Source organism: Solanum stenotomum, chromosome 7, assembly GCF_019186545.1.
Source record: "Solanum stenotomum isolate F172 chromosome 7, ASM1918654v1, whole genome shotgun sequence".
NCBI lineage: Eukaryota > Viridiplantae > Streptophyta > Magnoliopsida > Solanales > Solanaceae > Solanum > Solanum stenotomum.
Window position 1 is genome coordinate 55672543 of NC_064288.1, and position 27960 is coordinate 55700502.

General features: G+C 36.0%; 2 protein-coding genes across 4 annotated transcripts in view; both read left to right on the plus strand.

Annotated features, from left to right (window-relative positions):
- Window positions 1-4001: 4001 nt before the first annotated feature.
- On the plus strand, window positions 4002-11123 carry LOC125871800 (eukaryotic translation initiation factor 3 subunit A). Its single transcript, XM_049552473.1, has 14 exons — window positions 4002-4140; window positions 4912-4973; window positions 5234-5715; window positions 6293-6508; window positions 6597-6965; window positions 7059-7088; window positions 7304-7531; window positions 7641-7802; window positions 8412-8633; window positions 8712-8915; window positions 8990-9196; window positions 9356-9436; window positions 9934-10135; window positions 10396-11123. The coding sequence occupies exons 2-14, from the start codon at window positions 4928-4930 to the stop codon at window positions 10818-10820; spliced, it is 2874 nt and encodes a 957-aa protein (XP_049408430.1). The 5' UTR covers window positions 4002-4140; window positions 4912-4927; the 3' UTR covers window positions 10821-11123.
- A 4740-nt stretch (window positions 11124-15863) lies between these two features.
- The window catches only part of LOC125871801 (UNC93-like protein 3), an 18430-nt gene continuing 6333 nt past the window's right edge, over window positions 15864-27960 (plus strand). The window contains exons 1-10 of one of the 3 annotated variants that reach the window (XM_049552475.1): window positions 15864-16271; window positions 16588-16751; window positions 20095-20158; window positions 20233-20346; window positions 20438-20482; window positions 20568-20818; window positions 20898-20988; window positions 23768-23880; window positions 23967-24090; window positions 25534-25855. In XM_049552475.1, the coding sequence (XP_049408432.1) occupies window positions 16113-16271; window positions 16588-16751; window positions 20095-20158; window positions 20233-20346; window positions 20438-20482; window positions 20568-20818; window positions 20898-20988; window positions 23768-23880; window positions 23967-24090; window positions 25534-25719 (1311 nt within the window). In that variant the 5' untranslated portion in view covers window positions 15864-16112 and the 3' untranslated portion in view covers window positions 25720-25855. Of the gene's footprint in view, window positions 16272-16587; window positions 16752-20094; window positions 20159-20232; window positions 20347-20437; window positions 20483-20567; window positions 20819-20897; window positions 20989-23767; window positions 23881-23966; window positions 24091-25533; window positions 25856-27960 lie in introns of those variants that run through there. The other 2 variants (XM_049552474.1, XM_049552476.1) reach the window with 2 other exon arrangements.

Sequence of the window (27960 nt, forward strand, 5' to 3'; positions counted from 1 at the left end):
GTCAGCAGGATACAGACCATGTATATGTTATTTGCTTCTTTAAAGTTTCTGAAGCTGTCTCTCAATTAAGTTGTTGTTCATCCACCCTTTGACCTGTGAGATTAATGTTTTCAGTTACATTTATCTGTGCACACCATTTTCCTTTTCAACACTGTAAGCTCACTCCAATAAGCCTCATTTCTCTTTTCTTATAATACATGAAAATTCCAATGCAAGAAACGCCAAAATCATTGGGATAAAGAAGAACTTGATATAGGGGTAGGGGTAGCTGTTAGCTGGTAAATTAACTGAAAACTTAACATAGTAAAATCATCCTAGTTAATATAAGTTTCTTGTATGAATCCACTTGACCTGAAAATTTTGTGCATGAACTATGAATGCATACTGGAGGGCATAATCAATCAACCTCCCGGTTCTCCTTCCCTACCTTCAGTTTAACTAAGGACAAGGATAAAGTTAGGTAGCTTGGGAAAAAATCTGCATGATTGCAAGCATGTTTTCTGTTTTCATTAATTTCAGTTCAATTAAAGTTAGCTTGGATGAATGCATTGAGCCCTAACTCAGAAGGTATGTCTTGTTCTTCTGACTTTTGTTGGTTCGTTTGTTTCGATCATATTAACTTCAAGTCCTGTAATCATTGTATTGGTTGCAGATTCATTAAGGTTCATTGTACAAGCTTGTTTCCTTAGACAAGTTGGATAAGTCTTTAGCTCCAAGTGGCTAAGTTTACCTAAAGGCCAAAGTCGGTCTTTCATGAGTCCTTGGATCATGCTGACCACATTTTGCTTCACTTCAGTTGTTCAAGCTGGTAAATAGTTTTCCTCTTTCTTAAAATTTACTTCAGTTTTTCAGTCAACATGAGCTTTATGAAGCCTTTGATGACTTGTCCCAGACATCAATAGAATGCATTATCTTGGTATAGGAATCATATTGCTCTTGGCTGCTCAGGAAGGTGGATAAGTGACTATAGGGAAGTGTGTGCAAATGATGTTGCTTCATCGATGTATGATAGTAAACTCTGAAGTAGATTAATGAGGTATCCCGAGAAATATGGCTCCTCCCTTTCCTTTATTACTGCATTGTGCTGAAATGTTTGAGGTACGGACTTCTTCTCAAAGATATGGTTGGGAATATGAACGTCTTCCAAGTTCAAATCACGTCCCCGGCTTAGTCTTAAGCTGTAGTCACCAGCTTCTTTCACAATGTTAGTTATATCAGAGAATATATGTCATGTCCCTCAATATCATCCAAATGCATGAAGATGGGATCAGAGACACACATTAGATGTTTGAACCAGTAATATGTTACAGTTCGAAGCAGTGACATTGTTCATTCACATAACTGCTCCTCATCTTTAATTTCAATTGCATTCTAATTTTATTCAAAGCATGTTTGATGTTTCTTCATTGATAATTCGACGGAAATCTGGCATTAGTAACTTAGAGTGTGTTTTTGTTTGGCTAGCTGGGGCATTCATTGTTTTAGCTTGTTTAGGAACCTAGGATATCTTGTTGTGGTTCAGACATGTGTTTAGATGTATCATATTCAAATCTTAGCTGCAAGACTTGGTGTAAGTTCATCTACTTCAGCCTTGGTAATCAGGATTACCTATGATTTGATGCTTGGACACTAAACAAAATGGCCTCGTGCATTAGTCGAGGTGCGTTCAAGCTGATCGTCGATGTAAAAAGTGAAACTTTGTTGCCTCTTTGAGAATCTAAAGAGCAGTTTAATAGTACTAGCATCAAGCATAAAGTTTATATATTGACTGTAGTGGCCTAGTTGGGTAGATTCTCTTTGTAATGATGCCCAAGTCTTTTGAGTAAAGAGACCAAAAAGTTCTAAATTTGAGCTTTTGGTGCACCTTCTTTGTCAAAGCTTTTTTTAAACAAAAAAATATATGTCAAAAAGAGGTATTTTCATTTACTACTATTTTCTTCTCATACTTGATTTTGATATATTTTATTTGCATCGAGGTCTATCGGAAACTTCACTAACTTCACAATGTTGGGTTAAGATTGCGTACAAACCAGTTTCCTGAAACTCCATTTGTGAGATTATACTATGTTATTGTTGTAATTCATGTCTCAGCTTAAAAATTAATGTGCCCCTTCTACAAATCTTGTAAGTTTTCATTGTATCAACCTTGCAAATATTTTGTATTTGATACATTAATAAATTAGTAACTAAAAAAAAGGGACAGTTTCAAATATATACAATAAAAGTAATTAGTTTACAACAAATATAATCATGTTTTTATTTACATAAAAATAGTCCAAAGTCATTGGAAGTATACACTGGCCACACACTAACTATACATTATGATACGTATAAGTTTTCATTGCATCAACCTTGCAAATATTTTGTATTTGATACATTAATAAATTGGTAATTAAAAAGAGGGATAGTTTCAAATACATACAATAAAGTAATTAGTTTACGACAAATATAATCATGTTATTATTTATATAAAAATAGCCAAAAGTTATTGAAAGTATACATTGACTATATATCAACTATACATTATGATACATTCAAAAGCAGAATCTAGCTTATTCATATTTGAGCTATACATTGATTATACATAATGATACATTTAAAAAGTTGAATATAGGTTAACTAATACATGAAGTATACACTGACTATTTATCGAATTGATCTTTTCTAACTGTTTGTTAGGCTAATTGAAGAAGAAGGAAAGGGATGAAAAATAGTTAGATGGAAGATTGATTATGACAAAGGAGGTGATTCTGGAAGCAAAAACGATTTTATTGCAAGTAATTTTACTTCTTTCTATTCGATCCTGGCTAACTCAAAATTTGCTCAAAACGATTTATGTTTGCGTTGCGTCAATGTTTTAAAATTAAGCTTTGAAACTTTAATGATCGAGATTGATCATCAAAGAAGAAGGGACGAACCATTAATGGCTAAAGTAGAAAGAAGAAGGAGAATGACCATTTTTATTGTAAATAAGATGGTGGAGCGGCCATTTTGGTTAATTAAGTAATTATCCCATAAAAACAATGAATTTTTGACAAAAAAAATATTTTTTTTGTCACTAATTTAAAATTTCAATTTTTAATGTGACATGTTAATGATGACAAAACTAAAAAATATTTAAGTGCGTTTTACATATCATAAAAAATTCAAAAGTCATTTTTTACTTTCTACCAATCAAAATTAAACAAATAAATTAAAACATTGGGAGTTGCCCTGATTCATCTTGGAAAACACAAATTAGCATATATTTGTACAGTGCATATATATATATATATATATATATATATATATATATGGTATGTATTTTGTATAAAATTTATAACAATGTAAAATGTGTGTATAAATATCTCTTATACACTATTATGTATTTTTATACAAGCTTATACATTGTGTACAATAAATATACAATGTTATATAACATCGTTGCTGAAGAAAATGGGCTACGCGAGTGTAACACAAAACTATAAATCAAAATTATGTATACACATCTTATTTTACCACAATTTCTAAAATCATACCATCTGGATTTTTTTACAAAATTTCCCTCTCGGATACATTCCTATCCTCTCTCGATCCATATCCCCTCTCGGATACATCCTTATCCCCTCTTGGATACATCCCTACCTCCTCTCGGATACATCCCTTCCCCTCGGATACATCCCTCCCCTCTCGGATACACCCCTCCTCCTCGGATACATCTCTCTCCTCTCAGATACATCCATGAGTTGTGTATTCACAAGTTTCTTGAATAGTAATATCTCATGACCTATGTATCCGCATGTTTGTTGATGTATCTGAAAATCCTTTAATGTAAAAGTATTTTTGTAATTTGAAAAAAATAGGGATAGAACATAATTAGCTCTTAACACTAAGAGATTTACGTAATTTTAAAAAATATAAAATATGTAGATATAATTATTTTTTCATTAGATTGCACATTTCTACAAAAATCCACATTTCATAAAAGTTTGGGGGCTAAAAATAGCTTTTCCATAAAATAAAGGACCAGTTTCGTTGAACCCTTGTAACACATCATATTTTGCTCTCACTTAGCTCTTTCTCACATCATATCAAGTTTTTAGGGCAAACAATAGAGAGAGAAGGAGATTGCGGCACCCACAAAGCATCCAAAATCCACTGGTAATTATCACATACAACCATCTGTTTTCTTAAAAATTTGCAAATTTTTAGTACAGTTTCAATCCGGTATGAGTAGATTTGGTTACATATATGTGTGAAATTCCCATTGGGATTTATATATGTGTTTACGTACTTGAATCTTCCGATTTATGATGTGGGGTTCTTTTTCTTTACATGGAAACAATGAAAGTTGAAATTTTTGTCGGTTTTTATTGATTTTTCTTGTTTGTTCCTATTTGGGTATGGGTGAATTAGAGCGCAGTGGATGTAGAGGATTAATAAGTTTGACTTTACTGGTTTGGGGTAGAGCTTAGTTGATTTAATTGATTGATGGGGTTCTGTTAGATTTGTGCCCAGGTAATAAAAGATGATAAAGAAACCTTTTCTGGGTTTTGGGTCGAGTGGTGAGAGGGTAATTTGTGTTGTGTGGGTTAGGCGCACCTCGCGGGTTTGAAAGAAGACTTGGTGTTTAATTGGAGAACTAGAATGGTGTAGTAGGCGGGCACCTAGTTTAGAGATTTCTTGGTTATAAGATGAGGTTGATAAAGAAAACAGTATTCTGGTATGATATTTGGTTTCTTAGGGGGGTGGGGTGGGGTGGATTGGGGAGGACAAAGAAGCTAAAGTTCTGACCTGTTTGAACTATTGATTGGGTTTTGTTGTAGGTTTTCCTAGAAATGCTACTACTGTGTATATGGATTTAACATATATGGTTTTGCCTGTGTTGATGAACTTCTCTGCCGTTTGTCTCATCCAACTGTTCCTTTGCAGGTGAAAGATCATCGAAATGGCGACTTTTGCCAAACCGGAGAATGCTTTGAAGCGTGCTGAAGGTTAGTGGAGTTACTATCTTCATCTGTTTTAGCAAATATCTTTTACGGAACGTGTACTAGTATTATGGGTTCTGTACACTTGCAAACTTTTATCTCTTGCAATGGGTCTAAGATTTTAGGAGGGGGTTATATGTTCACAGGGTGAGGGTAGTCTAGATGATTCTTAGTATTATTGAAGAGTTAAATTTTTGAAATTCCAGGTGTTTTTATAGCAAAATTTAGAATCTTGGCATGCTGATGAGTTTAATGTTTTGATGCAGAGTTGATTACTGTTGGACAAAAGCAAGAAGCCCTTCAAGCGCTTCATGATCTTATTACTTCAAGGAGATATAGAGCATGGCAAAAGACTCTTGAAAGGATAATGTTTAAGTATGTAGAGCTATGTGTTGACATGAGAAGGGGGAGGTTTGCCAAGGATGGCCTAATTCAATATCGTATAGTCTGTCAACAAGTGAACATTAACTCCTTAGAGGAGGTAATAAAGCACTTCATGCATTTAGCTACTGAGCGAGCTGAACTAGCTCGCAATCAGGCACAGGCTCTGGAGGAAGCTCTGGATGTGGAAGACTTGGAGGCTGATAAAAGGCCTGAAGACCTTATGTTGAGTTATGTTAGTGGGGAGAAAGGAAAGGATAGATCTGATCGTGAGCTTGTCACTCCCTGGTTTAAGTTCTTGTGGGAGACATATAGAACTGTTCTGGAGATCTTGCGTAACAACTCTAGATTGGAGGCTCTGTATGCAGTAAGTTTCCATTGCCCTATCATTTGTTATGTGGTTGAATAATTTGACTGCTTTTATGTTCCGAGGTGAGGAATTCCAGTATCCTGAATTTTCACTGTTTTCAGGACTTGTTTTAGACTGTAATTGATTAAGCAGATTGATTATCCTTTCTTTCTTTTCTTTCTATTTGCTTGCCTGGAAAGTTATTGTGCTTCTGATTAGTAAATCAGAAATCAGTCCCTTTTTACTTGTTATTCACAAACTTTGCGGGAGTCTTTCTCAGTTTGCAGGGTATCTGTCTATGTACTTTGTTTAGTACATATTTTTTTTTTCTTTTTGATAACCGAGAAATCCGTCTGTGACCCGCCCTAGTACAGATATCATTTTGTCAGAACAAGTTTATTATTTTTTGATATGAAAGTTTATATATCATCCTGTTGTAATATTTTTTTGTGCCTTAGAACCAGATTTGTCCTGTATGCTATTTAAGCTTTCTGCATGGCTGATTGGAGATGCTTTACTCTCTCCATCTTTAGTTGGCACATTTTTTTTTCCGCTGAAAGATAGGTTAATTAAGTTTCAAACCTAATTTGCTCAGATGACAGCACACCGAGCCTTTCAGTTCTGTAAGCAATACAAGCGTACAACAGAATTTCGCCGTCTTTGTGAAATCATCCGGAATCATTTGGCAAATCTCAACAAGTATAGAGATCAGAGGGACCGGCCTGATCTGTCTCTTCCAGAAAGCCTGCAATTGTATCTAGACACTAGATTTGAACAGCTGAAAGTTGCTACTGAACTGAGTCTATGGCAGGTTATTACTTTTTCTGATAGATTTAAGCATATCTTTTTGTCCCTAGAGAGTGAATTTCATTCATATGTTCTAATTTTCTTTGACACAGGAAGCTTTTCGTTCCATTGAAGACATTTATGGTTTGATGTGCATGGTTAAGAAAACCCCCAAGGCGTCATTAATGGGTGTTTACTATGGGAAACTTACTGAGATATTCTGGATGTCATCAAATCATCTTTATCATGCTTATGCCTGGCTTAAGCTTTTCTCTCTTCAGAAGGGTTTTAATAAAAATTTAAGCCAGAAGGATTTGCAGTTAATAGCATCATCTGTTGTCCTAGCTGCACTATCAGTGCCTCCTTACGATCAGTCTTATGGTGCATCTCATCTTGAGCTTGAAAATGAGAAGGAGAGGAGTTTGAGGGTGGCCAATCTAATTGGTTTTGAAGTTGAACCCAAAGCCGAAAACAGAGTGGCGGTAATTTCATTTCTGATTATGTTATTTAGTTCTTTATTTATAATGTCTTACTTTGCTAATCAGCTTGAGTTCCTTGCTGTTTCTCCTTTTCAGCTTTCTCGATCATCACTTCTCTCAGAGTTGGTGAGTAATTTTATTTGTTATTTTTTGAATTTAGCGTATGGTCCTTCGATTGTTTCCATTAAATTCCTTTTGTCTATTTAAATTTCAATGAACCCATCAAATTTTTGAGGCACAAATAAGCGTATCATACTGTTTTTGTAGTTGTTTCAGTCTCTTGATTTTTTAATTGTGTGACGGTTCCTTATACTTTTTCTTAATTGTTTCTCCTTCTGTAGGTGTCCAAAGGTGTGATGTCCTGTGTCACTCAAGAAGTGAAAGATCTTTATCATCTGTTAGAAAATGAGTTTCTTCCTTTGGATCTGGCACTGAAGGTGCAGCCCATATTGAATAAAATATCAAAGCTTGGTGGTAAGCTGTCTTCAGTTTCTTCGGTTCCTGAAGTACAACTGTGTCAGTATGTTCCTGCCTTAGAAAAGCTTGCTACTCTGAGGTTGCTCCAGCAGGTGTGCACACTGTTTTATACTTTTTGATAAAGAGCAGATCAGCAGACATGCTCATTATTTAGGCGGAAGTCCATCTTTCAATTAAATGAGAACCCTTTTCTTGTTGCAGGTCTCTCAGGTGTATCAGACAATCCAGATTGATAACATATCTAAGATGATCCCATTCTTTGACTTTACCGCTATTGAGAAAATATCAGTTGATGCAGTTAGGCGTAATTTTCTAGCCATCAAAGTTGATCACATGAAGGGTGCAGTCTTCTTTGGCAAACAGGTATAATTGTGTTGCTTGGAATTAAAATTTTATCTACCGTTTTGTTTGTTTGTCGGTAGGGCACACCTAGATATTCCTTTCCCTTGCCCTTGTCAGGTGTTGGTCAGGGATTGTCTGCCCTCTCATTCATCTCTGTAGACACATTGTTCTTTCCCTCACTGTTTAAGTAAAAGCATGGGCATAGCTTGCTTATGACATCTGACCTTGTGTCATCTGTTATCTAATATTTATGTTTTGAACGGTAAAATTGTGGGCTATCTAAATGTGTGTTGTTGGCTTAATAAGTTTGTAGTTACGTCACTAGAATGAGTCTGACTGAGCTTGTGAACTCTGAAGAGCTGTGGTAAGTTTCTGAGATCTAAGAGTTCACTGGATTGCTATTTTTGGCAGATTCTATGTTATGGGATTATGGGCCATGGGGATGGTTAAAAGGTCTGACTCTTGTGGATTTGTAAGTTCAGCATTGTGTACCTCTGTGGTAGTAGATGTTGATGAACTGAGGCAGGAGAAATTTCAAATGTTTCTCTTAGACATTTTGAACTAGCAGGGATTATAATCTCATGTGTGCTAGTCTTATCATATCTCATTTGCTTATGATTTTGTTTCCAGAGTATTGAGGCTGAAGGACTCCGGGATCATCTGTCTCTTTTTGCTGAATCCCTTAGCAAGGCAAGGACAATGATCTATCCCCCAGCAAAGAAGGCAGCCAAGCTCGGGGATGCCTTGTCTAATTTAGCAGAGATAGTGGAGAAGGAGCACAAGAGACTTCTTGCACGGAAGTCCATTATTGAGAAACGCAAAGAGGAGCAAGAGCGTTTACTCTTAGAAATGGTATGAACTTCTTGGTTGCATTGTGAATTGCTTGTTATTGTTGCTCTCGTGTATGAACTTTTATGACTATTTATTAAGGAACGAGTGGAAGAGTCAAAGAGGCGAGAGCTTCAAAAGATGACGGAAGATGCTGAGCAAAAGCGCATTGCTGCTGAGTATGAGCAAAGGAGGAGCCAGCGAATTTTGAAGGAAATAGAGGACCGAGAACTTGAAGAGGCCCAAGCTATGCTGCAAGAAGCTGAAAAACGCAGCAAGAGGAAGAAGAAGCCTATTCTAGAGGGAGTAAGTGCATAATTTGTAATCCTATCCCCAAACCTTCAAATGGGAAATCTTACCTGGCTTTAATTTGATTTCAGGAAAAGATGACTAAACAGGTGATCATGGAATTGGCGCTGAATGAGCAACTGAGGGAGAGGCAAGAAAGGGAGAAAAAGTTGCAGAAGTATGCCAAAACTATGGATCATTTGGAAAGAGCTAAAAGAGAAGAAGCTGCACCTCTTATTGAAGCTGCATATAAACAGCGTTTAGCTGAAGAGGCAGCTCTTCATGAACGCGAGCAGCAGGTTTGCATAAAAGATACATCATGCTTTTTGACCAAACCACTATAATAATTTTCACTTTTCTCTTAAGAAATGGAAATTTGATACATTATATTTTTTTTTCTTTCTTACTTTTTGGTCGAAGTATTGCTGACGAATTTGCATTGTAATGTACGTTTTCAGCAAGAGGTTGAACTGAGCAGGCAACGCCATGCTGGAGACTTGGAAGAGAAAAAGAGACTGGGACGCATGTTGGAGAACAAGGTCACTTTATATCCTGTCTTTTATGAATTCATGAACTGCTAGATATAAGCGATGGATATATAAGTGAATTTATGGTTGTGGAATTGGGTTAGCTATTGATAACTATGCAACTTTGTTTGGTCTAACTGGAATTGGTGTAGGACCAAGTTGGAAGCTTCTGAACTTAGTGCAGGGTACTTCAAGATTTGAGCTGTCTGGAAATAGAAATAGTTGGTTTTTCTTTTATTCTGCCTTCCGTCTAAGTTTTTGTATAATGTCCTGGTACTAAAAGAAAAAGAAGGAAGTTCAAAATCCTTTGCAGCAGTTCATCCTATGATGAGTACATTGGTATGCTAAAATAGCTAGCATCAACACAATTGTATCTGGTATATCCTTGCATTTTTTAGGAAGGTAGACCTAACGTAAGAAATACAAATGGACGTTACTTTCCCACTAGTTGAAATTTGAGCAGCCATGGGATTGCTTGAAGATCGGCTGATATATTTCTACTCATGCAGAGGATTTTGCAAGAAAGAGTTGTTAGTAGCCGGGAAGCTGAATTCAATAGATTGAAGCAGGAGAGACGAGAAAGGATCAGCCAGATAATTCAATCAAGGAAGCAGGAGAGGGAAGCTAGGAGGAAAATGTTATTCTTTCTGCGAACTGAGGAGGAGCGTCAAAAGAGGTTACAGGAAGAGGAGGAAGCCCGCAAACGTGAAGGTACTTTGCTGATTAATCTCCCACCCACATCATATGCATTTAAATCATTTAGGTTAAGCAAGGAAGGTAGACAGTTGTCGAGGTGTATCCAACCTAAGAGTTAATGATTCTGTTGGTGTGACATGACATCTACAACTCTCTTATGACTGCAGTACAGTAGTCAACTGTTGTATTCCTCTAAGTTGTATTTTTGCACTTGCGGTTTCAATAGCTACTCGAAATTAATTTGGCATCCTATGGACTTTCTGAAAATATTGCAGAGGCAGAGAGACGGAAGAAAGAGGAAGCTGAGCGACAAGCCAAGCTAGATGAGATTGCTGAAAAGCAGAGGCTGCGAATGATAGAACTTGAAGAGAAAGATAGACGGGAAAAAGAAGAGGGCTTGCGTAAGCCCGCTGTACTGCCAAGGCCTGCTGAGCCGCCAGCCTTGGGGCGTCCAACTGAACTTGGAGGAGCTGCTCCCGTTCCTGCAGCAGCAGCTGCTGCACCTGCTGCTGGGAAATACGTTCCTAGGCACTTGCGAGGGAATGTTGATGCTGCAGGCCAGGCTCCACCTCCTGAAACTGACAGGTGGGGGGGCACTGGAAGCAAGCCAGATGATAGACCATCATGGCGCGATGAACGAAAGCCCACATCATTTGGTAGTAGTGGCTCGAGGACCAGTTGGTCATCTTCTAGGCGGTGAATGAGGGTTAGTAACTGATGAGTCGTGCAGTGGCTTATACTCAAGTCTTGCATCCTCGGCATTTTGGTTCAAGAAATTCAATTTGTTGCATTTTACCTTAATATGTATCAGAGATTGGTTATGTGGGTATTATGAGCTCAAGAGTAGCAATTCTTGGCTAGGACATTTCCGACGGTATGGAGAGGGTTGAAATTTTCTTCAGGCGATTTGATCTTGATATACTTTTTGTCGTAGCAAATAACTACAGTTGCTGTTGTGTTCCAACTTCCTTTTTTCCTCAAGTATAAGACGTTGCCTACTTTATTCCCTGTTGGTTCCATGTTTTCTTCATCCACATATATTTTTTCTTTGGCAATTACATTTTTGCGGTAGTAGTGAAAATAATACATTCATAGGTCAAGTGTGTTTTATCACTTTTGGACCAAATGTTGGAGAACCAAACCATTCTTTTTATTTGAAGTGTATTGCTAGGTGAGTACTGAGTAGTATAACATGTCACAATTGACAAATTACATGTGCAATATAAAGTTTAATATTTCTTATCTGAATCTGCTCAATTGACAAGAAGTTGCGTTGTCTTGCCTCGTTTAATATATTTATGAATTATTTGTCATTAATGTTTTTATTTCATCCTTGATGAGATGATTTATACTCACACAAATGTCTTACACATGTTTTGATCACAATTTTGATTTTTTTTCCTGAACTTCGTATCAAGTTAAATATATTGAAATGGAAGTAGTAGTAAAGAGAAGCATACAAGCTTGTTTTACTACAATAAGCTAAGAAATAATAAACATAGTGAGTTTATTATTGAAAGTTGTGTTTGGAAGGAACATACATTTTACTCGGAAAAATTTAAAGTTTTATGAGTAGAAGTCCCAAAAATCGAAGATCAAGTGACAGCAGCTGCAACTACAGCCTGTTCAGTCTCATTATTGGTAATTTCTTTCTCAGTTTTCCTCAACAGAGAAAAAAAATCCAAGATCAAGTTTTTATCCGTATGCTATGATTTATCAATTTTTTATTTTTTATTTTTTAAAAAAGAGGTCTTCATTGTTATGTAAATGGAATGGTGACATTAGTGATTAAATATTTACCTAACACCCAATGGTGTGGCCTAGTGGTTAATGAAGTAGGACGAGAATCATGAGTTTCAAGTTCAAAACATAGCAAGGCAAAAAACGTTAAGTGATTTCTTTTCAACTATCAAGGTCTCAGTTTGCAAAGTTACTTGGTATCTGTGCTGGTGAGAGATAACAGGTACCTCGTGAAATGCCCCAAGCTGGTCTGAACACTACCAGTATTTAAAAAAAGAAAATGCTAATACATAACACGATATCGATTTTGGATATAGTATGGGTGACAGAGATCAGCAGAGCTTAAATCTTGTTAGTTAAGTGTTTGATCTCAGTCAACATTTATATATGCATTGGTTCTTCTTCTTCTTGTGTTTTTACTAAATATTAGTCACAGTTTCTTGGGAGATTTCGTTTATGGGCTGATTTTTTTCATTTTTGTTGTATAGGACAGAAGGGATGAACTATAGTGTTGTTAACAATCTCTTGAAATGTCTGAATTATTTAGACAGTCATGAAGACTCAACTCCTTCAATCAAGGATCAAATCCAGACCCTTAAAAGCGGATTTAAGGCTTCTCAGGATTGTTGATGCATGTGGAAACTCTGGTGCAAAATGCAGAATCAGATTTTCAATCTCTCTATATATGTTAAGAGTATAGACGGAAACGTGCCTATCCACACTGGTTTCTAATGCCTTGGGAAAGGTTAATGATTCGAAAGCAGAAGTTACACAAGTTTATGCACCTGTTTTAAGCTCAATATGTTCTGATTCACATTTTTGTGACAAATTTGTGGTGGAATTTGCTGATTGTGTCCTGGAAAATCAATGGCCTTGTTAAGTACTTGATGTTTCTGAAAGATATTCCTGAGCGATATCCTGAGTTGGTAAAGTTGATCCTGATACACATTGCATCAATAGCCCATCCTGAGTTGGTAAAGAGGATCGAATTCAAATTCTTTATGAGGAAGTAGTGTTTCTGCAAGGCACCAGACGACTGTCGTTCTCTTGGAAGTGAACTAACTGTTTTTATCACACAAGGGAGGGTTACATTGTCGATGGTTGGATCACTTATTATGTCACTCAGTAATAAGGCATCGAACGAAGACATGCTGAACAAAATGGAGTTAGCCACTTTTGTTTATCTAGAAAGAACTAGAATCATGAAGAGTGTGGCTAGAGACATAGGCCTTTTCAATTCCTTTTTAGGAAATCTGAAAGAACTCCTCCTCCATAAAGCTGATCGCGTTCCTTTCGCCAAACATCATATTGCAAGAGTGCATGACGCGTTAGAGTATCTCAAGATTAATCTCTGGGATGTTGTCAAGGAGAACAATGAGCATCTGAAGGGACGTGTTATGCAAGCAGCCTATAAGACGGAATATGCTATTGACTCATTTTTGGTTGGGGACTGAAACATCTGGTGTAGTGTGTGTGGTTGAGATGTCTGATGTTGTAGAACAACTTAAGGTGATCCAGGCAGAGTTCAGTGACATATCTAGAACAGTAACATTTGAAACAGTTTGTGATGTTCGAGTGGTTTTCAGCTGTGTACTATCACGAACTAATGCTCCAACGTTCAACAATGATGCAGTGGTGGGTTTCACTGATGTGGTAGACAATGTCATTGATGTAGCTGAGGTCCTCAAACTACTTTCCCGAGCCTTTGAGGGCGTGCAATGGGACATGAAAGACGGAGAGTTCCTTCTTGAAGTTAGACTCTTTGAACATTGAACAATGGAACATCTCATCTGATTGCTTACCTTCCCTTGAGCATCTTGTTCTGCAAAGTTGTAAGAAACTTAAGGAGTTCCCTTCATGCTTAGGCGATGTTTCAACGCTGCAGAGTGTTGAGCTACACTGGTGCAGCTGTTCTTCTGTGAACTCGATTATCTCAATTCAAGAAGATGAGGGGTTCAAGGTCTATGTATACCCTCGAAAATTCGATTCCTGATCATCTCCTAAGGGCCATAGTGACTAAGGTTTGGACTTTGAAGCTTTCATTTCTTTTTGCCAATTGATTTGTTCCTTTATATAGTTTATAGTTTAAGTTTTGTACACGTCGATGTAAATAACTTTTTACACTCTCGAGTCATCTAAAGGATATTTACAGTAAATACAGATGACCTGATGGTGTAAAATTGTTTGAACTGACGATGTATATTACATAAACTCTATAGTTTATTGATTACTCCTTCCTTGATTCCCTTTCACCCCACAAGTCTACTAGTATACAAGATATCATAAATGAATATCCTTGATTTCATATAATCATATTGTGTTGTTTACTTAAATAATTTAATTGCTTTTCATTCTCACTGATAAAAAGGGCTTTAAATGGACATAATGGTCGAAACACATTTAAACTATCACTTTTTAGCGAGTTTTACACTCTAGTTGAGTAGATGGTGATAGTTCTGGTAGGAAAAGGAACAACTGATAGTTGACCTTATTGGTTTCAAGGTGTATTTTAGTACATAGATGATGATAGTTCCGGTAGAAAAATGGAACAATTGATAGTTGAGATGTGAAACTTGACTTCTTGTTTTCAACATTGATTTGTATATCTAGTTAATTTAAATGGAAATAAATTGGTTTTTATTTGTTGATGCAGGCTATTATTCTCCTTAGTTAAGCGTTGTCTCGCTTTCTGGACATGCTTGGTGGTAGTTTGGAGCACCGTATCTGCTTTTGCTTTCATACCACTAGTATTACTAGTACTATTCTTAGAGAGAGGAAGCACTTCCTACTAAAAGTAACTCTGCAAACAAGGGTCGAACCCGAAACCTATGAGTTCCATTTCGTTAAATCTTTGATAGTTTTTAACAAATAATTATCAAATTGTTGTGTATAAGTACTATTTTTTCAATTTTAGAGAGACACTTCTCTATTCTAACTGGGAATAAATTTAATTTCTGTTTTTGGAGCTATTCATTAAAGAATTTCTAGGCCAGCAAATCATTTAAAAGCAAATTAGGTATAGTTTTTAAAACTATATTGATAATGTGAAAATTCATTATAATATACATGAATATTGTAAGTGTTTTTTTAATTAATAGCTTCATTAGCAGTACAAATGTCAGCCTTTGGCTTGTTAGTAAACATTTATCATGCAATGATATATTAAATACATCCTCATCACCAAAATTAACATTTACTTATACATGTTTTTATCTTACGTTATGACTTAATTTTGTAAAGACAACAAAGTATTATTTGATATAAACATCATGTGCGAATAAAATTTTATTCAACATGTTGATTTAATTCACGACCACTAGTGTAATACTTTTTTTATTTCACTTTGTTTGTCATAATTTGACTTGATATTAGAGGTATTCATAATTTATTTTTTATGAGTATAATTTTTAAAGTTTTTAAAATTGAATCTATTGTATTTTATATGTTTTTGAATCTACTTTTTATTTCTAATAATAAACTCACATATAAATTTATTTTTCACATGAAAAATACTCGATTTAGATGAATCTACCGTTAAATAGTTGCCTCTTCACTGCTTAACACAAAATTTAATAAAGAAAAAAAAGACTTTATAATACTTTTAAAATTTACGATTTTAAATATATTATCGTATTTGTGTGATCATAAAACCTTTAAACTTATGATATTAAACATGAGATAATAATTGTGTAGCTATAAAAGAAATTTCTTATTAAAAAATATAGAAATGTGTAGAAATGGAACTAGAGTATAACTTACGTTGATATAATATATAAATTTTAAAAATATTTAAATAATTATTTTATAAGTTAGAGTGTTTAACTGACACGGTAAAAACTTTGGGTGAATATGTAATCATTGTTCATGTGCTTATTTTTTATTCCTAAAAGTTGCTTTACTTTAAACTAAAAATCAAATCTTTTTGTCTATTTCCATGGAAAAAAAAGAATCTTGATTTGTCCCAAAATTGAAAAAAAAATATACTAAAAATTTCTCAACAAACATTAATCTATGGCCGCTGAAATTTTGTTATTGTCATATTCATCAGTTCTCTTCAGTAGCTTAGGCTTTTTCTATATGTACTTTTCTTTATAGTTCCTTTTGCCGGCAAATGGTGTCACTCAATTTCTCTTTCTTTTGACAAAAAAAGATTTTTTTTTGTTGTATATATACACTTGTGTACATAAATTTGTTGGTGGGTTTTGGGTATTTTGTTGTAACTTTGTTGATCTTGATAATTTTTGGTTTGTTAATGGCTATGGATGAGGAAGCACCCCTTGTTGTTGAAATTTCGAAAAATGAGAACTCAATTGTGAATCATGAAAAGGATGTTTATATTCTGAGCTCTGCTTTTTTGTTGATTTTTTTGGCTTATGGGGCTGCTCAGAATCTTGAAAGCACTATTAATACAGTAAGGTTTTTGTGTATTATCTATTTTTAATGAAGTTTTTGGGGTTATTTAGTGTTGAATTGTGATTTTGGATAGAGTTTGTTTGGCTCTTATAAGCTCCCATTTGGCTATAGTTTTTGAAATTTGAGTTTTTGAATTTGAAGTTGTGTTTGGAAGTGAGTTTTACTTGGAAAAAGTTTGAAGTTTTGTGAGTGGAAGCCCCAAAAAGTGATCAGAGTTTAAAGATTAAATTTTCAAAATCTATGGCCAAATGCGAGCTTAAACGCTGAAGTGATACTGTGATAGTGAGTTTGAGGTTTTCTTTTTTGTGTTTCAGGAAGGAAATTTAGGGACAATTTCACTGGGGATATTGTATTTGTCATTTATGTTCTGCTCAATATTTGCTTCATTGGTGGTTCGGAAGCTTGGGTCGAAGAATGCTTTGATCCTTGGCACTACTGGCTATTGGTTGTTTGTTGCTGCCAATTTGATGCCTAATTGGTATGATTTCTCTTATGTTTAGTGCATTTTGCTTTTCCAAGATTAAATCTTTGACCTATAGGGAAGGATTAGGATTTAGGCTATTGAGTTGGTAGTGATCGAATTTTATGAAGTGAGTTGTGATTGTAGTTCTTTTGAAATTGGATTTGCGTTTAACAATGTTTGTGTGCTTATGGATCCTTAGTGAGTGGAAATAGGAATCTTGTACTCCATTGGAATAAATATAGAGGTCTATCAGATTTCATATTTCTCCTTGTGAGGTTGTGGCATTAGCCACGAAGAAGTATTGAATTACAGAGCTACCTCTACCTCTCCTCGGGTGTGTCATGTCCTGTCTAATCACCTCTCCCTAGTACTACTTCGACCTACCTCAGATCCATATTGCCAACCTCTTGCACTTTCTCACTGGGGCATCTGAACATCTTCTCTTTACATACCCGAACCATCTCAGTCTCACCTCTCTCATCTTGTCTACCACGGGGCCCACTCCCACCTTGTCCAGAATATCTGCATTCCTAATCTTTTTCATCTTCTGAATGTGCGGGTTCTTGACCGTCCAATACTCTGCCCCATACAACATAGCTGGTTTAACAACCACTTTATGAAACTTAGGTTATGCCAAGACAAACTGCAAGACCATAGAAGCCAGCCAAACCTATGTTATAGTCGTCCTTTTGATGTCAATAGAATTAGTAACAGCATTATCAGGGCAAACTTGCCATCAATCTTTATGCACATACTTGTCAAGGAAGGACTATTGCTTATTCACATCGGAATTCTCCTCTCCTAGGTAATGCCAGAAAGACAAACTGCAAGACCATAGAAACATAGAGTCAAACTCTGGAAGAAAATGAAGAAATGCTTGAGGATGAATCTGTTTTGCTCATAGGTTAACCGAATATGATAACTGAAGCCCCTAAAACAGTTAACAGTAGCAACGTCTGCTTTCTCTATCAGAGATGGCGATGCCCTCTAGTCTCTAGTCAGTTATTGTGAATGCTTATTTTTACAAAGCAGTCTACAGATGTCTCTACTTGATAGTAGTCCTAATGCATTATAGTGTAGTTAAAGCTTGAATCTTCTCCATTGCTGTGCTGGACTTATTTAATGGCTTATTCAAATATTCATCATTTTCTGTTGTGGCTGCAACAAATGGGCTGTAAAGGAGTTTATTGAGTTGGGTATGATGCTCGATAGATGTGTGTAGCCCTGGAAGACTATGATGACTTTTAGTTGGCTCTGGATAACTCTGCTGTTCCTCTGTACCTTTCACTTGAAGAAGTCATCAGAACCAAGTTGGGAGCTGTTTCGTTGTTCCATAACAACTAAAGTCAATGTTCCTTATCAAAAAAGAAAAGGAACTAAAGTCAATATAATTTAAATGGGTAGTATCTGTATTGCATCTTTGAGATTTCTTGAACAATTCTATCTTCATCTTAGAACTCAGAGTGTTGTATGACTAAAAATATCCATTGATAGCTCTAAGATTTAATTTCCTAGGGGAAATTTTCTATGACTTCTTTTCCCTCAAGTTTGGTTCGAATCAGGCATAGAGCCTTCTTTTCTTTCCTTATGTACCAGACAAAAGATATGCTTGGTTTATGTGGTCCAAAGTGACAACATTTAACATGATTTGATGCGCTGTTAGACAACTATTTCTTCTATTCGAGACATAGAAGCAGCGACTAAGTCATGTTCTGAAAATGAATGTTTCAGGATAATAGACATAGCATCCTACAATTACTCTTGCCTTTCTTCATTTCTCATAAATTTACTTTGGGAGCTTGGTACTTTGGAAAATACTAATTTCCGAGGGCAGTGAAGGTGCTAGGTGAATCCTAGATCTCTTGCCTCGTGCAGACATGCTTGATTCTCATCCTTTGGCCACTCCTCTTACTAGTGGTACTGAGCTTCCCAAGTTGGATGTCACTTCCAATGCTTACATCTGGGACTTAATGGTACATTAGTCTGGTTGCACTTCCAGTATAGATTTTACTTTCCGTAAATTCTTCTCTTTCCATGTATATTCCTGTATTTTTACCATGAGATGCGTATTCTCTTGATTTTCTAGGATATGACTAAGTTATACTTTATTTGAAAAGATATTAATGAGCTATAGCCTATGTATATCTTATTTTGGACTCGTAATGGGCCTAATGCTAAGGAAATTAGTCAATGACGTTTAACATACCTCATAAATGATCAGAACATTTTTAAAAGTCTCTCATCTTGATTTTACAATATGAGTTTAATTCTTGCCTCATTCCCTGTGAGATTTTTTTTTTTTTGAGAAAGGTAACTTGTATTATAAACAAAAGAATACACAAGGAGTATTCTAGTAATACTTACATCCAAAAGTTGCAAAAGGAAAAGAACTCCTATGGAGGTCATAAGAACTCTAAAATACTAGGAATATCCTCTACATCTTGAGGATATTCATGTTTACACCAAAAAAAGAAAAGAACCAGGCAATTCAGCTTCATATCCTGTATAGGACAGCTCTTGTTTTTAAAACATCTTTGGTTCCTCTCCATCCATATAGACCACCAAATGCAGGCCGGGACAATCTTCCATCGCTCCTTGTGTCCTGACTGATTCCCATCTCTGTTCCAGCAAGCTAGAGCTTATTTGATGTTTCTTGGCATAGTCCAACTGATGCCCCTTAAATTGATGAAAATCTGCCACAACTTCGCAGTCTCTCTACTATGTAGAAAGAGATGATTTATTGTCTCGACCTCACATTCACAAAACCAACACCTGGAACAGATTTGCATACCTCTGTTCATGAGGTTGTGTTGAGTGAGTGCTGCCTGATTGGCTAACAGCCAAGTGAAACATGCTATCTTGAATGGTATCTTGACTTTCCAAATCATCTTCCAAGTACCAGGTCTTTGTGAGCTTCTATAAGCCGAGCTAACTGAAAATCTGCCTTGCTTATCTGGATTCCAAAATAGATTGTCCTCATTTGTATTTAGATCACTGCCCTAGAATGTTGAGTAGCTCAACTACTCTATTGACCTCCCAATCATTTAGATGTCTTCTAAACCTTAGATCCAATTCCTGTGAGATTTTAAAACATAATTATTCAAAATTAATTATGTTTAATATTGTGTTTCCGTTATTTGGCACGTACTTATCTTTCCTGCATCAAACATAGATATAAATTTAGTCCATTTACACAATTTTCCTGATTTCCTTTTGTACTACCCATCTTTTATGGATTATGCTTTCTTTCTTAATGCTAACACTTTGTAAGGTTTTGGGTGTTTTTTTTTCTTGATACATGTTTGTTTAGGATGTTTGTGAATTTCAATTGTCAGCAACTGATTAAACTATCTTGTAGGTATACCATGGTCCCAGCTTCTTTATACCTTGGTTTTGCTGCCTCCATAATATGGGTTGGGCAGGTATGACTTTCTTTTAGGAGTTGAACTTTGTTTTTGGCTTCAGCAATAATCTTAATCTTGTCATTTGTGGTTAGGGAACATATCTTACTTCCGCAGCACGCAGTCATGCAAATGATCATATCTTAAATGAAGCAGTTATAATGGGTAAATTCAATGGTGTATTCTGGGGAATGGTTGCAAGTCATCAGGTACCTTTTATGAACTTTGCAAGTAAAGTTTCTTAATATATATTTCTACTCACATGATATTTCCATGCACATAACTTTCATCATCCTGCAGTTTGTCGGAAATCTTATCACTCTTGCTTTGATGAGAGACGAAGAGGTAAGCATCTACTGATATTAAATGCTCAACTGTTCAAGATCTCTTTTGTCTTTCACTAAGATTTGCTAGTTTTCTGATGCTACAGGGAGGAAGCACTAGTGGAACAACTGTACTTTTCTTGGTTTTTGTTTGTACCGTAACCCTTGGTGCCGTTTTGATGTGCTTCTTAAGTAAGAGAGCTGGTAAAGAGGAGGCAAGACAGCAAGACTCCTCCGCTAGTTCCGTTTCTTCTGTGGCAACTTTGCTCAAGTCTATCATTACCCTTTTACAAGACATAAGAATGCTTTTGATCATCCCTCTTATTGCATATTCAGGTTTACAACAAGCATTTGTATGGTAAATGATGCTTCTAATAGTTCATTATAGTAGAGTTTGGAGCTTCTTGTGCTGTATTTTGATTTACAATGTGTTTCAGGGCTGAATTCACAAAGTATATCGTTCAGCCTACGATGGGAGAGAGTGGTGTTGGTGGTGCAATGGCCGTATATGGGGTTTTTGATGCAATTGTAAGTATGCAAAATCAGTAATAGACTAATTCAATCGCTTCATTTTTTTGTTAAGTAAGGATTTTATTTAAAGACTACCAACAAGCTACCAATTTTCTCTGGTAACACCAAAGATATGCCCATTATGCTAAAGAAAATTTCCCTGCATTGTCTTGAAAATCTGCAATGCAAGAAAAGATGTTCAATGGTTTCCTCCTATGAATTGCAGAAATAGCATTTGCTGCACAAGAAAAATCTCTCCTTAATTTGTTCTGTGTTTGACAAGCATCCCTAGCTGCTAGCCAACCAAAAGAAGCTGCTTTCACAGGTGATTTGGTTTTCCAAATCATCTTCCAAGCCAGTGAGGGACTAAACTGTTGCAACAACATTTTGTAGCAGTTATTGACCGAGAATACCTTATCCTTACTGTTAACCCACTAACCTGTCTGCTCTGTCTTGTTCTATTGAACATGAATTCAATTGTTGTAGTAGTTGGCAAAAACTGTCTATTTCCCAATCATTTAGATTTCTTCTAAAAGTAACACTCCATCCAGTTACTGAATTAAATTCTACAAGATAACCCTCTTTATTCAAAGCACAGTTGAACAAGACCGGAAACCTGCTTTTGAAGCTCTCATTTCCACACCAAGTGTCCATTCAAAATCTAATCCTCCTACCATTTCCCACCTCTAATCTAGTGACCGGTAGAAATTCATCCCATCAATCACTAATTTCCCCACAGCTTTTCAATTGTGAAGGATTTTGTTTCCACCCTAACTTTGCACCATATATAGCATCCAAAACTTGCTGCTAAATCTCATCACTTTCCTTACTATATCTCTAGAGCCATTAAAAAAGTATTTTATTATGCATTTTTAGATTCCTTACCTGCAGTCCACCATCCTTTTTTTCTTTAATAACCGTTTGCCTCTTGATCAGATGAGTCTTTTTTCAGTTTGAGTTCCCAGCCCATTGGAAGTTTCTCCTTATAGAGTCTAATTTCCTTTCAACTATTGTAGTCATACTGAATTAAGAGATAGTGTATGTAGGAATCCCATCCAAGGTACTGTTAGTAAGAATCGGCCAGCTCCCAAAAGATAGGTATTGCTTTTTCCATGGAGTGAGCGTATTCTTGCACCTATCAACAACCCCCAGCCAAATGCTACTGCCCTTTCTTTTTTCCCCTAAAGGCAGCCCCATAACGAGTCATAGGTTGACTCGTTTTGTAGTTTGACTGTGTTTCTTTGAGCAAACTGCTTCTACTCTTTATGGTACTGGATGGCATGCTATTGACATGTTTGGCACCGTTGTGGTATGTTCTTCAGTCTTCTACGAGGAAACTAGAGCAGTAAATTTGTCCTTTTCACATTCTCTTTTGTTGTGTTTCTAGTCTATTGTACGCCTTTAATTATAATTTTTTTGTTGCATTTTTATTTGTACTAAGGTAGTCGTAATAATGAATGTACTATGATCTGAGAGAGTAATTGATAATCTTGAGGGATAGAAGCGTAGTGGCATTGGATTGAGAACTAACCCAAGTAAGTAATAACAGATCATCCATAAAATAGTCATTGCAAACAATCTACTCTAGCTGTATTTTAGGTGCATTTAAGTCATTAAGATGCAAAGATTTTGTGTCTGGCAAATATATAACTACTGTATAGTGCTAATTGGTGGCAAATTATGTTGTAATCAAAGTGCAATTTATCATCTATTATGTTTGATAGAATTTTAACTAGAATACTGTTCTTGAGTTACTTTGTATTGAGAGTAAAAACTGATGTGAATGACATAGAGCTTTTACTTAAGTGCAACTAATATCTTGTTACAATTATTCCCTATATAGTATTAGTTTTCTCAGCGTGACTGAAGGAACTGTGTAAATCAATTATTCACGTGAGCCCAGTGAATATAAAAAGAAGACTCAAAGAGCGTTTGCTCATGTTCGTAAACATTGAAAAATCTTCAAATATTATTGTAACAGTTCAATGATAACTTATTTGGAGGATTAGTAAGTAACTTTAATATGACTATGATCGCACAACATATCCATTTCTGTTCCTTCCCTTGTGAAAACATCCTACATAACTGTAAACATGTTCTCTCATAAACTTATGAAGAAATCACATTAGTTTAAACTGTATATACAGAAAATAATAACATGACTAATATAAAGGCACACTACATGTTTTGTATTAAATCAACCTTTGCTAATCGAGAGAAAGTGTAGGTACTCTAGATTGTGGCAGCTCCAGATATATACTTTTCCATTAACACAATTACAGGAAATTCTGAACTTATACATAATCTTGATACCTGCTTGAATTTTACTGTGTCTGGAATAAAAATTATTCATGTTTAGGTATACTACCCGAGTATGGAGATTTCCCATGACTGATAAAATTATTTACCTATCAAAAAAAAAAAAAAATTCTTTTAAAACTTTAGACAAAAAATGACCCTAATCCAATGGATTGACATACTACCTCTGCAATGTTTGCTGCGTTGGTTTTGGTTGCTCACTAATTTTATCTAGTTTGTCATAAAACTATGCAGTTTTTAGATATTCTATCATAGCTATATTTTGTAATGCTTTCAAATAGGTTTATGCAAATCTTAGACATTACTTATTACAGTAAGCTTTTTCAAATTTACTTCAAAATTTGTAACTCTGCATGCACATTCTCTATAGAACTGTGCGTATGTTAGATTTGATGGTAGTACCCAGGCAGAATTTGAACTTATCTGATATAATGCTGTGATATTATTCTATTGTATCATTGGGTGGTCATTGTCTCAGTGTTCTCTAGTGGCTGGGCATTTCACCTTTGGTCTCTCATCTATCTCGATAATTGTCTCGGGTGGAGCTTTAGTTCAGGGTGCTGTATTGGTATGGATTCTACTGGCTCACAGGTTTGCTTCGTGTAATGTTCCCTTGTTACTTTTTGGAAGAAGTTGACACTGGTACTTGAAATCTTATAGTTTTTCCTCTATTGTAGTGTGACTGCTGGAGCTCTCGGCATACTATATCCACTTCTCGTTGCAGCCTTGTGGGGCATAGGTGATGGAGTCTTGAATACCCAGCTAAGTGCATTGCTCGGGATACTCTTCAAGGATGATCTGGTACTAATATGCCAACTTTTCCCTACATTTTTGTCTTCTCTGAAAATAGTTCCTGAATATAATACTTAGGGTGGTTGATAAAAGTTGAAAAGCCTTTACCATCATAGTACAAAATTGTATGATTCCCTCTAACCGCGTTTTTTAAGTTTTCCGCTGATTTAAAGCTATAAGGATCCATATGAAATTAAAAGTGGTCATGAGAATAATGCGGATGACAAATAAAAATAGCTGTTATAAGTCGCTGCGCTAAGTTACATAGACTAGACTGCCCAGGGGCCAGGGTGAGTTCTCCCATCAAAGAAATTCAAATCTCATAGTCATCACCGAAGAATTCATGCATAACATTGAATGGGGAAAGGTTGCCGGTGGTGTTTAAGCTTCAATCACCTGAAATGCTACTCGACATAAAAACTATAGGGAAGGAAGGAGCCCTGGACATTGTCTTTATGGGGATTCAAAATCTTGTTAACTGATATAGGTCTTGATTTTGGCAGACCAGGAGAAGACGTGATGATCCCTTCTATTTTCTTTTCATTTTACTTATGTAGAAACTAGTACAAAAAATGGCTTAGACAGTGTGGCAAGGCATGTTCTGACTAGGTCAAGTGAAGTAGGTTAGAAAGATCGCGACCCTGACCTCGACGCCTTGTTAAATGCAGACGTGTCTGAAGGCTCTACTGCTGAAGCATATTGTATACTTCATAGTAGATATGATATTGTATACTTCAAGCCGTGGAAACAGCCTCTTGCAGAAATGTAGGGTAAGGATGCATACAATAAACCCTTGTGGTTCGGCCCTTCCCTAGACCCCATGCATAGCGGGAGCTTTAAGTGCATCGAGTTTTTTCTGTAGATATAATTAAGTAAATAATGTTGTGCTCTCACTACTAGCTTAAGCTTTTATAGGACATATTCATACAATTCAACATGATATCAAAGTAGAGAAAGGTATTGGGTTCGAGTCTCACTGCCACTAGTTATAAAAAGCATTTCCATGTACTTGGCCATGAAAAAAGAACCGTGTGAAGATATAATTAAGTAAATACACATTTAGAGAGAGCACACTATGAGTTGAATAAATAATTAAGTAAATCTAAGTGTGCTCTCTCTAACAACTAGATGATCATACGCTTCAATATGTTAAATGGAGGTAAAAAAACATGATCTTACATTTTGGCTTTTAGCAATGATATATGCTTGAATGTAGTTTCTTGGCAATCTCCTCAAATAGAGAAACATAGTGTGTTCACCATAAGTTCTCATTTAAGGTTTACCCAAACAAAATGGTATAAACATCACTGTTGTTCAAGATTCATGTTAATGATGTGCTGAATTCTATCTAGAGGCGTCTTATTCCATTCTGTTACTTCAAATATTATGCCAGTCTTTCGTTGGATGATCGTTTTCTTTACACTGAACATCTAATTATTTGGTGCTTAACAGGAAGGAGCATTTGCCCAACTTAAGCTTTGGCAGAGCTTTGCAGTTGCCATAGTCTTTTTCCTCGCCCCCTACATCTCGTTGCAGACAATGGTAGTGATTATGTTCGTTTCCCTTTGCTTCTCCGCTCTTGGTTTTCTTTTCTTAACTCTTAAAGTAGAAAGAGCATTCTCATATCGAGCTGCCTAAGGCAATGCCAACGAGACATTGTCTTGTATTGACTATGCTATCGTCTTGTTCTGTATATATCTTGTATTTATATTTGGACCTGCCCTGTGCAGTGTTTTCTGTTCAATTGAGTTCTTAAGAAATCCATTTCACACTATCTCTTCTCTTTTATGTTCTTTCCTTGTTTCAGTTGAATTATACTCCTTCTGGTTCAATTTGTTTATCTGAGTTTTGACTTGGCACGGAGTTTAGATAAAAACTTGATATCTAAATGAAGAAACATATAGGAGTGGTATCTTTTATCTATCGAGTTTTGAATTATGAGTTGCAAATTTCTAAATTATAAAGGGAGAAAAAAAGGCATAATATATAAACATGACCTTTAACTTGCATCAGCTAATAGCTATGATCATTAACTTTGAGTGTGCACAAGTAGACACTTAAACTTGTATAAAATTGAACAAATAGACAAATGACACTTACATGGCAATTTTGTGTCCTATATGGCGTCCTACGTGTATTATGCCTTGTAGGACACATGTGTCTAGTTGTTCAATTTTATACAAGTTTAAGTGTCTATTTGTACATACTCAAAGTTGGAGGGCATAGTTGTCCGTTGAAGTCAAGTTAAGTGTCATCTTCATAATACCTAAATGTGTCTTATGTTTATTTAAAGTTGTATAAAGTTGATCAAGTAGACTCACATATTTTAACGTGACACTCTGTGACATGACATCTACAACTCTCTTATGACCGCAGTACAGTAGTCAACAGTTGTATTCCTCTGAGTTGTATTTTTGCACTTGAGGTTTCAATAGCTACTCGAAATTTATTTGGCATCCTATGGACTTTCTGAAAATATTGCAGAGGCAGAGAGACGGAAGAAAGAGGAAGCTGAGCCACAAGCCAAGCTAGAGGAGATTGCTGAAAACCAGAGGCTGCGAATGATAGAACTTGAAGAGAAAAAAAGTCTGGAAAAAGAAGAGGTCTTGCGTAAGCCCGCTGTACTGCCAAGGCCTGCTGAGCCTCCAGCCTTGGGGCGTCCAACTGAACTTGGAGGAGCTGCTCCCGTTCCTGCAGCAGCAGCTGCTGCTGGGAAATACGTTCCTAGGCACTTGCGAGGGAATGTTGATGCTGCAGGCCAGGCTCCACCTCCTGAAACTGACAGGTGGGAAGGCACTGGAAGCAAGCCAGATGATAGACCATTATGGCGCGATGAACGAAAGCCCACATCATTTGGTAGTAGTGGCTCGAGGACCAGTTGGTCATCTTCTAGGCGGTGAATGAGGGTTAGTAACTGATGAGTCGTGCAGTGGCTTATACTCAAGTCTTGCATCCTCGGCATTTTGGTTCAAGAAATTCAATTTGTTGCATTTTACCTTAATATGTATCAGAGATTGGTTATGTGGGTATTATGAGCTCAAGAGTAGCAATTCTTGGCTAGGACATTTCCGACGGTATGGAGAGGGTTGAAATTTTCTTCAGGCGATTTGATCTTGATATACTTTTTGTCGTAGCAAATAACTACAGTTGCTGTTGTGTTCCAACTTCCTTTTTTCCTCAAGTATAAGACGTTGCCTACTTTATTCCCTGTTGGTTCCATGTTTTCTTCATCCACATATATTTTTTCTTTGGCAATTACATTTTTGCGGTAGTAGTGAAAATAATACATTCATAGGTCAAGTGTGTTTTATCACTTTTGGACCAAATGTTGGAGAACCAAACCATTCTTTTTATTTGAAGTGTATTGCTAGGTGAGTACTGAGTAGTATAACATGTCACAATTGACAAATTACATGTGCAATATAAAGTTTAATATTTCTTATCTGAATCTGCTCAATTGACAAGAAGTTGCGTTGTCTTGCCTCGTTTAATATATTTATGAATTATTTGTCATTAATGTTTTTATTTCATCCTTGATGAGATGATTTATACTCACACAAATGTCTTACACATGTTTTGATCACAATTTTGATTTTTTTTCCTGAACTTCGTATCAAGTTAAATATATTGAAATGGAAGTAGTAGTAAAGAGAAGCATACAAGCTTGTTTTACTACAATAAGCTAAGAAATAATAAACATAGTGAGTTTATTATTGAAAGTTGTGTTTGGAAGGAACATACATTTTACTCGGAAAAATTTAAAGTTTTATGAGTAGAAGTCCCAAAAATCGAAGATCAAGTGACAGCAGCTGCAACTACAGCCTGTTCAGTCTCATTATTGGTAATTTCTTTCTCAGTTTTCCTCAACAGAGAAAAAAA

Bases quoted from the DNA above. Each gene is read 5' to 3' on its own strand.
- LOC125871800 (XM_049552473.1), top strand. From the start codon at position 4,928: ATGGCGACTTTTGCCAAACCGGAGAATGCTTTGAAGCGTGCTGAAG. The intron at 4,974-5,233 runs GTTAGTGGAGTT...GTTTTGATGCAG, and splicing joins TGCTTTGAAGCGTGCTGAAG to AGTTGATTACTGTTGGACAA. The intron at 8,916-8,989 runs GTAAGTGCATAA...ATTTGATTTCAG, and splicing joins AGAAGCCTATTCTAGAGGGA to GAAAAGATGACTAAACAGGT.